At 38.7% G+C, this 13,056-nt stretch overlaps 1 protein-coding gene across 1 annotated transcript in view; it reads left to right on the forward strand.

Moving 5' to 3' along the window:
- FBN2 (fibrillin 2) overlaps positions 1-13,056 on the forward strand; it is a 237,357-nt gene that overhangs the window by 92,482 nt on the left and 131,819 nt on the right. The window contains exon 8 of the mRNA XM_036903223.2: positions 6,068-6,193. Within this exon, the coding sequence (XP_036759118.2) occupies positions 6,068-6,193 (126 nt within the window). The remainder of the gene's footprint in view (positions 1-6,067; positions 6,194-13,056) is intronic.

Here is a 13,056-nt window from a genome sequence, read left to right on the forward strand (position 1 = left end):
ACAGATGTCTGCTCTTACAATTTCTATGCAACATTGCCCTGGAGGCTCTAGCCATGGCAGTTAGACATGAAAATGAGATAAAAGCATTTAGATTGGAAAAGAAGAAGTAAAACTGTCTTGTCTGTAGATGGCATGCCTGTGGTGGATAAGATATCACCTAAAGTGAATATGATATCTGCTGATGTGGAGAAAGTATCCTCTAAAAAACTATTAGATCCAATAAATGAGTTCAGCAAGGTTGCTGAAATACAATCTCAATATATAAAAATGAATTGCATTTCCATACACTTATCAGTGAACATTCTAAAAATGAGACTAAGAAAAGAATTCCATTTATAATAGGATCAAAAAGAATACAGTACTTGGGGTAAATTTAACAAAAGTGAAAGACTTGTACATTTAAAACTACAAAACCTTGTTGAAAAGAATCAAAGATGCTCTAAATAAATGGAAAGACATCCCATGTTGGTAGATCAGAAGACTTAATATTATTAAGATGGCAGTACTTCCCATGATCTATAGATGCAACACAATCCCTGTCAAAATCCCAACTTGCATTTGTTTTTGTAGAAATTGACAGACTGATCCTGTGGTTCATATGGAAATTCATATGAAAATCATGTATCAGATATGAGACATATATAAAGAACTCTTACAACTAAGCATAAAAGTACAAATACCTCAATTAAAAACTGAGCAAGTGAACAGGTGTTTCTCCAAAGAAGATATATAAAAAACCAATAAGCACATGAAAACGTGCTCAACATCTTTAGTCATCTGGGAAATGCAAGCCAAAATTATAACGTGATACCATTTCACACTATTACAAAAGAAAGATAATGAGTGTTGGCAAGGATGTGGAAAACTTGGAATGCCTCATACATTGTTATGGGAATGTAAAATATTACAGGTGCCTTGGAAGGCAATTGGTAGTTCGTCAGTAACTTAAAGAGTTACCGCATGACTCAGCAATTTCCCTTCTAGGTATATACCCAAGTAAGATGAAAACATACATCCACACAAAACTAGTACCTAGTGCTCATAGCAGCTTTATTAGTAAGAGCCAAAAATGGAAACAAATATCCATCAACTGATGAATGGAGAGATAAAACCTGGCATATCTATAAAGTGGATATTCAGCAATCAGAAGGAATGAAGTACTATGTGCTACAATATGGACGAACCTTGAAAACATAGAAAGCAAAAAGCCAGTCACGAAAGACCATATATTTTATGAATCCATTTATATGAAATGGATAGACCAGGCAAATCAATGGAGATAGATTCGTTATTATTAGTCATAGAACTATAGAGACAGATTACTTATGAGTTTTGCATAGATCAGTTATTGCCTAGGGTTTGGACAAAGGTAGGGAGAGTGACTGCCAAGGGACTGAAATTACTTTTGTGGGGATGAAGATGTTCTAAAATTAGACTGTAATGATGGTTGCCCAAGTCTCTGAATATACTAAAAGCCATTGAATTTTACTCTTCAAGTGAGTGAATTGTATTACCATACAATTATTATATTTCAGTAAATGTACAATGAAATTCTGAACACAGTTGACAACACACCATGCTTTCAAAATCTGAAAAGGGGAAAAGCAAACATTAATTTTCCATGACTACTTGCTTTATCATTTTGATATTGTCTGTTGTCCTTCTAGAAGCTTGAAATAGGTAGCAATTTAGTACATTTAAAATTTACTCTCAAATTTTCCTAATTATAAACAGTGTATTAATAAAAGTTCAGTGTAAAGCATCGAACATTTTTCTATACCATAAAATAGGCCAAAGTCATTTAGGTCCTTAGCACTGATTGGAAAAAAATATTCTAAGAACCCATTTTTAAAACAGAATTTCTTGTATTTATTCTAAGTACTCTGTAACATAATTGTTACATGGACTGCTCTTATGTATGACACATCCATACTGGAATTGCCAGAATCTCTAGGGCAATGTTCTTAGAATTCAGTGATATCTGAGATCACACTTAGCCCTACTTACCAAATCATTCATTATATTCTGCTTGGAGTAAGACCGATAGTGAATGTTGTAAACGTCGGTTAACAAATGGGAGGTTATGTGGTTTGGCAGTCAGAAATCTGTCAGATGGTTTTGCTTAGATCCAGTTCTCTTTTTTAAAATGCCTGGGTTCAGCTTCTTCAAATTACCAAACATGCCCTAGTCCTTCCATTTCTTCGCCCTTCCATGGCACACTGGAATTCCACGTTGACAGAGCTTTCTTAGCCTCCTTGTAATCTTCCTCTTGTCTCTGTGATTTTCCCTTCCCAGCTCCTATCCTGGCTTTTCTTCCTTTGACTGTCCCTTAGATGGAGACTGTTCTCAGAAGTTCCCTCCCTAAATTCAAGTCTTCATTCACGTGTCTTCTTTGGAAATCGCATCTGCCCAACTTCAAATGCAATCCATAGAGTTGGTGATAAACCCCCCCAGGGCACATCTTTAACCCTGACCTCCTTACTGGGTTTCAGATTTCTAGCTGCAAAGTTGGAATTTCTGCCTGTTTCTCTCAAACATCTCAAGGTCAAACTGTCCAAAGCTCAACTTCACCTCAAAATGTGTTCTTCCCTTTGTGTGCCTTTCTCTGTTATTAGCACTACCATTATCTCCCTTGTCATTCAAGCCAGAAGTCCAAGATACTAACCGAGTGGCAAGGGTCTGTTGATTTCTCCTTCCGGGTAGCTCATGAAATGTGTTCTCCTCATCATCATAAAGCCTACTCAGGCTTTCCTCAGTCATCACTGACTGTTTTTTATGCACATTAAACACAGTTATTGTCCTTCTAAAATATTAACTGACTTATGCAATGCTCTTGTTTAATTTACAGTCCTTCATAAGCACAATAAATCACCTCGAATAAAAGCCAAAGTCCATGGAAGGCTCTCCAGGGTTTGGCATGTGGCCAACTAGCTAGGCTTATCTTTTGTGGATTTCCCAGCCATTCTGGTACACTTTCCATGCTTCAACTGTGCTGTATTTTCAGATGTACTCGCTCATGCTGTTCCTGTTTTTGTTGTCCGTTATTAGTCTGAAGCTAACTGCATTCCATTTGCCACAGTAATTGGTTTAGAACTCCAGGCCTTTGCCAATCAGCATAATCTTCGGGATAGGGGAATAGTCAGAAGTTGGCATGTTAGGACAAAAAGAAGATTTGCTAGGTGTTCCTGGGAAAAAGTTTTTTCCTTAGGAGAGAGCCCTGGGAAGAGACACCCTTTCATCTGCTAGATACCCCAGTCAAAGGTCTAGCCTACGACTGCAATACTATTTTGCTCCCATCAGGGAAGTCAGCCTAAGAATGAAATCAAAGCACAGAGGAGGGCATAGTTAAGCATATCTCAGAGAAACTGAGCAAGAGACATTGGCTTAAACCAGCCCTGAAGTCCATGCCTCTTCTGAACTTCCAGATGTACAAGCTGTAAAATTCCTGGGTTATGTCAGTTTGGACCAATTTTTCTGATATTTCCCCATCAACACCACCAAATTGATAAATGAAAATTTTAAGAACAGTTCCAAGGGGTGGTGGGTGTGGAGACACATTACATACACAGAGTATTGAATGAAACCAACTCACATTGTTAAGGCATTCCCTTTTCCTGTGAATAGACTTGTCACCATTATGCACGCTTGTTTATACCTAACTGTACAATATGCACTTTATGTTTTGGGAGATAATACTTCCAACTCTGCTTATGACATAAGGTCTTGAAGAACTAATGTTACAAAATAGCCAAATGCATGTACCCTTCTTAACATAGATATTAACGCTAAACTTACATTTAAATTGATAGATAAGTTTTGAACATTGACTACATTGAAACACAGGTTGTTTCTGATCATTAAAAAAAATAAAGAGCACATTTTTTAGTTTTTGAAATTTGGGGTAGAGTTTATCCAAAAATAAATGAAAAACATTCCTATTTTTCACATAAAATTCTTAAATATGTTACTGAGAGCCTTGTAATATAATTATTTTGAAGCTAACCTGTTGTTCCCAGTTAATTCTAAGAATTGTGAAACAGAGTTTTTTTATAATGAAATACTTAACACAAAAACCACAAATTTAATATCATTCCATGTGTTTTTCTATGTTCCAGATTTTTTTTCCCCTTAAAAAAGAAAAATGTCAAATGTCTTTAAATTTTCTAGTCTTTTTGTTGTCAGGGAGGGTATTTGGAAGTAGAACACAAAGAAGTTCTTTATAATGAAAGGAAATGCCTGAAAATAAGAGTTAATGCTTAAAGGAAGGACTTTAAAAATTTAGAGCAATCCTGGGCTCTGTAATGGCCTTGACCATTGGTGTAACTTCATGTGTAAGAGGATCAGAAGACAAGTTTTGGTCCTTCAGTCTTGTGCTGCTTGTATTGGGTGCTCTTTTATTTTTTTGTCTGCTTTACCCGGAAGTGATTGATCAGTTTATTTGGTCATTAAATTACAGCTGTTCTCGTTTCCTTTCTCTTCTGAATCCATGTTCAGTTTTGTTAACATGCACTGCACGAAGACAGCAACATAGGATGCAACAGGTCCTAATTTTGCACACATGGTTTCATTTTGTTGGATGAAATCTGATGGTTACTTTTCACCACATAATGTATTTGCTTCTCATGTAGCCAATTCATGTTATAATTCTGATGTCTCCAGGGGCATTTGGTAGATTTTGATATGTACCATGGTGCCTTCAGCGGCTAACTGTTAAGCCTCAAATGAAGATACTATTTCGGAGAATGTCTGAATCCAGTGAGTTTTCATAAGAACAATCTAAGAAGACACACACATATAGTTGTTTCATGACACAGCTTATAGGCAAGAGTGACTTGTCAGAATAAATGGGGAAAAAAAAATAGACCAATGGAGGAATTCAAGAAAAGCATTGCCAACCATTTTTTTTAGTTGTGGGGTTTAAAATTTCTTAACTTGTATGTACAACAAGAACATAATTTTTTCCCATGATTTCTATGGATACATTAAAAATCTCTCTCTCTCTTTCTCTCTCTCTCTCTCTCTCTATTACACACACACACAGAGAAAAAAAAAAACCCTAAAAGTAAGAGCTCAGGTTTACTTTTCAGTACGCATCTATGTTGATGGCTTTTGTAACTGTTTGCTGTATTCATGGGTCTTTGCTAGCTCTGTTTCTAAAAAAGGACAGCCCACTCCCAGGCATCCTGTGGCTGGATTTTCCTCACAATAGCTCATTTCCTTTTAAGTGTATTAGCAGTTAGCTCCCGGTGTACCTAATTGTACGTTGTTTGACTTTTCCACCTCTCTCTGCTTATTGAACTAGAAGAACAGTACATTAAAGCTTATATAAATGGCCAGGTTTTCTGCTTTAGGGAAAGTTTAAAAGAAAGCAGACCTTTCATTAATGTGAGAGGGAATAAATAGACTTGTTCCAGCATTGAATGAGCTGAATGGGTAAGATCAGGGAGGCACAATAGGAAAACTGGACACTTCCCAAAGCCTCCCAAGTTTGCCCTTTGCCATGTTTCTGCATTATTTTAGATTTAAAGTTGATTCCCAGAATGTCAAACATACCCATATTCAGATGTAAGTACAAAATCATATCCTGAGGCCAAACAGGAAAAACAAAAAAATTCTTTGCCACCCTCCATTGGTTCAAATAATTAGTGTGAAAACTAGCTGTAAAATTTTAAATGTACTTATTCCATATTTTAAAATGTAATCCCTGTATGTGTGTGTTTTTTTTTAAAGGCTTTAGTAGGATAATTCCCTAATTGACGTAGAATGGAAATGAAAACATGGACATCTTTACTTATTTCCAATTTAAATTGCATTTGGGGAAAAAAAAAGGATATATAGAGTTTTGTTTGGGTTGGCTTTGTTTTACTGCCATGGGAGTTTACTTTCATCTCAGTTCCCATAGATATGTGTGAGAAATTCTTTAGGGCCTGAAATAAGAGTATCTTCAGGGTTATATGATCTGACCTAATCAACCATGAGTGCTCTCATACTCTTTAAAGAAAATCCCCTTTCCAAGCTGTTTAATGAAGGCCTTTCTCACTGGTCGTCTCCTCCTCCCCTTGATTAGACATCGATGAGTGCAGCATCATTCCTGGGATATGTGAAGCTGGCGAATGTTCCAACACTGTGGGAAGCTATTTTTGCATCTGTCCGCGTGGATACGTGACCTCAGCAGATGGCTCTCGGTGCATTGGTAAGCTTCGTGTTTCCTGAAGGCACAATACGCTGCTTCTTTATAAGGACAGAGAAGCCCAAACATGTATGAAGATGGCAACAATTAGAAAACCACTGGGAAAATGGCTGAAAGGGTTGTTTAAAAGAAACGGTGCCACCATTGAGGGATTGATAGGCCAGGTGCTCTTTGCAACCTGCTGTTTCAGAAACCATCTGGGTTTGTTTTATCTTGTCCAAGTCATTTTGGAAATGAATGTCTTGAGGACTTCCTCAAGACATTGCTCTTGCTTAGTGCTAGAGGCACGAAGGCATGAGAGAGATTTTTTAAAAATCTGCCTTGGGGGACAAAATGTAGTAATTAACGTTTCTTTTGTTGCTGTGAGTCATGAATGTAGTCAATGTCTTATTTACTTAGAGTTTGTTTATTCTCATGAAAATAGTTACTACAAAAAAAGGAATTGACACCTTTAATTTTGTGTTTTAAGCACATCAAATTAAAGCCAAATATGTGTGTGTGCTCTGTTTAGAAAGGTGAAACCAGAAGTGCTCCTCAGTCCTGTAGGTCATCCTTTATTGAGCAAACCTTAGACTTTAGGGACACTGAAGATTCATGTAGGACAAGAATTAGGGAAATAAAACCAGCCCCCAAGTAGTGGAGTCGAGTCACCAGAGGATGGCTATGTGGGTAGCGACAGCCTTCCCATCTCCACAAGGAGGGTGTGTCTGCAACTGACTGCCAGGGCCTCTGCAGATCCTAATGCAGGGCCCAGGGGAACTGGGTTGTTGAGAAATACAGAGAATCGAGGAGACAGGCAACAAGAGAAGAGCAATGATCTGAATTCATTTCATAAAATGTACTGGTGCCAGAAACTCTGCTACTTAGAGCCACCCAACAGTGAACATGAGGAATGGAGCTCCTGCCCTCAGAATGCTCTCTCGTCATCATATATAATAGTAGGAGAGTAGCACGAGCAAAACTAGAAGAAACAGAGGTAGTAAAAATAACAGCCACCATTTAGGGAGCACAAACCGCAGGTAGGCACTGGACATCTGTGTCATATCTCTCACAGCTGAGGGGCGTGGGGCAAGCTACTGATCTCTTTATACTTCAGTTTCTTTAAGTAAGTATTTAATAAAATACTGAAAAAAAATCATTATCATCATTATGAGGAGGAGGAGGAAGAGGAGGAAAAGAAGGATATGCCTATACTGGACCAATATATTATGTCATCCTTACAATAGCCCTGTGTGATAGGTGTAGTCATTCAGATTTACAGATGAAGGAATTATGGTTCAGAGCAATTCAGTGACATGCACAATGTTACAGGGCCAGTACATGGAGCCAGGATTCTAACCCAAGCCTCTCTGACTCCTGCACCTGAGGTACCAAGAGCTGCACTGCCGCTTACCTCCTTTACAGTGGCAGAGACCCTGAGCCTAGACGCCAAGGTCAACCTCCTGGGCAGTGAGTGTTTTTGCACCACCGTGCTGGCAGTTCTCTGAGAAGCAGCATGTCCATTTGGAGCCTTTCTTTCCTGTCTTAGAGTGATGAGATTTGAATTCGTTCTTTATGAATGAATCACAGTTTCTGTCTTATATTAGGTAAAACAGTTTTGGTGAAATACAGTCTATAAAACTGAGCAAATTAACTGTTTTTAGGGTCAGTGTAGCCACTGGCTCCCTGCATGTTAGGGATTCATTTAACATAATGTGGAAGTCAGCTATCTATGAAAGTTGAAAATTAGTGAAACTATCCATACTTGGCTTGATTCTCTTAAACTATATAGGGAAATAATGCACATGCACACACACACACACACACACACACACACACACACACACACACACACTCATCAGCTTAAAACAGGCATGGACTCAGCTGTGTAGGAGAAATATCAACTGGGGAGTCTTTGTTGAACATCATTGACTGGATGACCTAAACCCTGGTTTCAGGAAACCTATTTTCTAGAATATGGCTATAAGAAAAGGAGGTGGAAGAAGTGAGTGAGGTTATTACAGTGAAGTTCTGGAAACACCACTTAAGGTGTACATATCTCATTTGGTAGGCAACGTGGAGTAACTGAAGGCCATTGAGAATGAATTGGAAAAGTGCTGGCATAGGGTGAGAAGTGAGACAAGCTGGGTAGAAGGAAGAATTTGCCACAAAAAATGTTAATGTTTTATGTCATATTTCTAAATTATTTCTTCCTGTTTGATTTCTTAAATCTCTAAATCTTTCTTAAGTCAAACAAAACTTGTGTTCACCTTTTCCTTTTCCTTTTTGCTTTGCAAAGGAGGCATATTCTTCATTACATTCAAATCATCAAAATCAAAATTTCCAATAATTTCCTGAGGTGGTTTTTCTTCAATATCAAATACTTGGTTTACCATTAAATCATGACAAACTCTATTTCTTGCCTTTCTAAAGTCCATAGTCTTTACCTGGACATTCAGAGCCCTTTATAACCTGGACCCAGCCTATACTCAGGACTCATGGCTAACTTCCTTCCAGCTCTCACTCACATTGCATTGCCATATGTGACCCCACTACCAGGCCTTTGCTCATGCTATCCCCTCTGCCAAAGCATCTTGATTCCCCCCCTATGCTAATTAACACCCAACTCATCCTTTACGTCCCCAGTTAGAGATCATTCTTCTTTATAGCCTAACCCACACTCTTTTTCCTGGGCACAACGAATCATCAGCCCCTTGCATGGTCTCTTTCATCCCCTTCATTTTGGGTTTATCACATGACAGAGACACTCGTGCTTTACTCATTGGCCAGACTGAGCTCTGTTAGTTCAGCTTCGTGTCCTCTGATGCAGCTTCATGTCACTGAGCCTTATGGAGCACCTTGGACAAAAGTTTGAGCTAGTAGATCTTTTCTGAAGGAATAGACAGACCAACAAATGGGTGAAGTAGATGCCATCGAGTGTAAGAATCTCATGTAGGTTAATAACCAAGTTGCATCACTTGGCCTCCTGCTGGGCACGATGTGGTGGCACTGAGCTATGGTCCCGGACACTCAGAAGGCGAGAGCCTGCCTGAGCTCGAGAGAGCTGAGTTAGTCCTGTGCTAAGCATGAGCCACCACTCATTTCAGGATCAGCGTCTGGCCTGGAATGGCGGAATGCCCCTCAGGAGGGGAGGATGACCCCCCCAAATCACAGAATCCACCCTGAGATTAAGTAAGCTAGCTGCTTAAAATAATTTTGAATAACTGCATTACATTTAGAATAAGTATATGTTCTCTTTATATGAGAAAAAAATTAACATTTTGATGCAAAAGTGCTCTTTGGCTTTTAAAAATCTGAGTCTGTATTTCTAGGTTGATTTTATTTATGATGGTATCATATGTGTCAGGGATTTCTCCATGCTGTTTATTTTGTAACCACATATATGCTAGCAATAATGAGTTGGATGATGAACTCAAAACTTTTCCTCGAGCATCAAACTGTGTGTTATCTACAGTTTTGTTCTCAGAGTGGCATGTGCTGAATGCTGCCCAAATTCCTCATTCTGGTTGATGAAAATATCCTGAGTCTATACCACATTATAACGCATTGATAAACTGCGTTTTTCTCTTCTGTGTAGAAAAATAACTCCATATGCCAGGCGAGTTCAGCTGGGCATTTTTATTGTAAAATAGGATAGTTTTCCCATTTCATTTTATGCCAAATGTAAAAGCCAAATTCCTAATTTGATTTTATCTAGTGTGCTTTTTCAAATTTTTTTAAATATCCAGGGAAGAGCTTTCTTTTTTAACATAGAAAACCAGCACATGTCAATTCTAAAAGAGCTGAAAATACATAATAATCTTCTTTCAAGCATTTTTAGTAGCACAACCTAATGACCCTAATGTCAGTTTGGAATCCACTATCATTGCCATGTCCCTGGCACTATCAGTACCTAATTTCCACATTGCAATATAGGCAAGAGGAGTGACCCGCAACCAGTGATGAGACAATAATGAGTTGACAAGCGTCAGAGAGCAAATTCTGCACACACACTCCTCTGCCTGCCGCGTTGTGCCCACAGAGCTAGCAGACACCCGAAACAGGCTTCATAGTGCCAGTGAGCAGCAGGCAAAGTTCCAAACACAAGAACAAGCCTTTGGAAAGCCGTATCCTAATAGGATGTTGCCACAGCTTCCTTGCACTTCACAACAGTTTCGATGTACAATGTTGCCTTGGAATATGCTTGAGGAAACAAAACCTGGAAACATAGAGTGAAAAAAGTAATAATATAAGAGCATGTTTGAGGCAGTGGGTGATTAATTGCTAAATAATTTTTTAGGCATTGGATGCTGTGAGTCAGCATTGTTGCGGAAATGAGCACTGATACAGACTGACAAATGGGCAGGAACTGTACAAAGGGGGGAAGGGTGCACCCAGGGAGAAGAAAGGCATGAGCTGGGCAGCAGACGCTGAGGGTTCTGAGTGGGCTCAGGAGATGTTGGGGAGTTTGTCTTGGGAAGAGAGCTGTGTAAGAAAGTAATTAGAGGTAAAACAAGAAAGCTAGGTTGAGATTAAGATTCTGTTGCGGAGGTCCTCACATGCCACGCTGATGAATTCCAGGCTGATCCTGAGAGCAGAGACCGCCCATCAGGATTTGAGAGCAGGACAAAGACAAAAATCAATGGCAGGAAAAACTGTTTCAAGAAAATGAGGACCATCTTCATACGATGATAACAGAGTGATGGTCCCGACACGCTGTTGTCATGCAGCCCTCTCTGTGTGACCATGAGGGTTGATCACCCGCATGTGCGTGCATTTGCCCTAAAATGCTGGAAGGGTAACCCCCATTTCCTCAGTGTTTAACTAGGGAGCAAAGGGAGATTAGATGCGACAACACACTGAATAGTGTTTTAGTTTTCACTTCAGAATCATGTAAAAGGCAATTGGTGGAATGGGGATACTAGTGTTAATTAAGGAAGAATGTTCTAGAAAGAAAAGGTTAGACAGTGAGGAAGAAATTCTTCAGCCTTTTAAAGGAAGAAATAACCTAGGAGCCACCATGGTTCTCTTTCTTCATGTTCTACATCTAGTTAGTCTTGTACAGTGGAAACATGAAAGCATGCAGGAACAGATTGAGGAAGAGCAGGAATCTGCAGAATTAATCAAGGGGAGTCCAAGTTGGTGCCAAACCAGCGGAGATGCAGGTGCAGGCCTCTAATCTCAGGGGTGAAGCCTAAGACAATGGTTGCTATTTATCAAACACCTACTGTGGCTGGTGTCCTGACCCAAGCTAACCCCATCCGTGTTTTCCAGCTGAACCCTTCGTTTTTAATGAGCAAAGCTCATGGCAAAAGGAGACATATTTATTCCAGAGTTCAAACCCCAGCTTTTACCAAGTTTTATCACATTGTATAATTAACCATTAGTTCTCTTAAATCAAGTTTAGACTAAGTGTCAAGCTGTGAAAAAACTCTGATAAGAGTAACCATTATTTTGTTTCAGGATAGATTTTTATTTTCATCAGAGAAGATGAATTGCTTCCTCTTTCTCAGTGTGGCTTTAAATAAGACTTCATGTAAACCATGTTCGGGGAATGTAGTGAGGGTGATTGGAGATCATTAGAGGAATAGACTTGTTTTCATTACTTATGACATATCAGTCCTACGGTTCAACATATACCAAGCATGAGACGGCTTTGTGCTTAGGACATACTACATATGCTTCATCTGCCCCTGCCCCTGATAATTCCCTGTTCCAACTGTCGCTGTGCCAGGTGCTCCTTTCTTACTACAGAACTTATTCCATGACACATTTGCAACATGCTACTTCTAACGACCGTGAGTTTCAGTTATGCAAAAGAGAGAAACTAAGTCCTAGCCACTAGTTTGCTTTGAGATGTATTTTTGGGGAGACCTTAACTATCACACATCACATTGGTCTGTATCTCACCTTGGTATGTTTTTGACTCAAAGGACTGGCAATAGATTGCCTGCCTCCCTGATTTATTAGAAGTGATTCATTGTAGAATTTATGAAAAATGTTATGAATTACTTTCCAATCCTCTTTCTGCCCTTCCACTTTCTCACCAATGACATGACTTCCATCAGTACCTATTTTAGGGCTGACCAGAGGTTTCCAAATTGTGTAGAGAAGTGGTTATTTATATTGATTGAATTTGAAGACCCCCCCCTTTAACATAAAAAATGCTTTTCAGATGCACACATGGTGGTAATTCAGTATCTTTGGGAAATATATAATGAAAAACCACTGGGTATTTAGTAGTAATTTTTAATGAATTTGTATTTTATTAGTCACAGTGGAATCTCCATAAATGGGAATCATAGTAGCACCTACATATTGTAAGGCATTTTAAACTTTGATTGCAGTGTTCCATGTATATAGGTCTGTGGACCCCCCACACTCTCACTGCAGACTCCCCACGTCTGGGTCTGGTATAGATTCCTGATGAGCAACTCTTCATTTTTGTACATATAACCTTATTTCCAGTGTCACATTGTACTTAATCTGTGAGTTGTTTAGAAGCATATAAGATTCCCCTCATTGCAAATCTGTGTGGTCATGAGAAATATTTTCTCCAAACAACTGTTTTATTCCAGTTGTCTGAGAGATTGACCCCATTAGATAAAGCTTGTTAACTGTTCAAATTATCTCTGTATCCACTGAATTTTGTTTTCTGTATCTATCAGTTAATGAAAGAGCTGTGTAAGTATCCTACTGTAATGGTAGATTCCTCAGTTTCTCCATGTGGTTGTTTTGTTTTTGTTTTATATATTTTAACACTATGTTATAAAGTGATGAATGTTTAGATTTATAATATTTCCTGGTGAATGAACCTTTTTTCCAATTGTATTGACTATAATTTCATAAAGGTCTTCTTGGCCTATTTCCAAATATTTTCTCTTGAT

This window comes from Manis pentadactyla, chromosome 13 (assembly GCF_030020395.1).
Source record: "Manis pentadactyla isolate mManPen7 chromosome 13, mManPen7.hap1, whole genome shotgun sequence".
NCBI classification, from domain to species: domain Eukaryota; kingdom Metazoa; phylum Chordata; class Mammalia; order Pholidota; family Manidae; genus Manis; species Manis pentadactyla.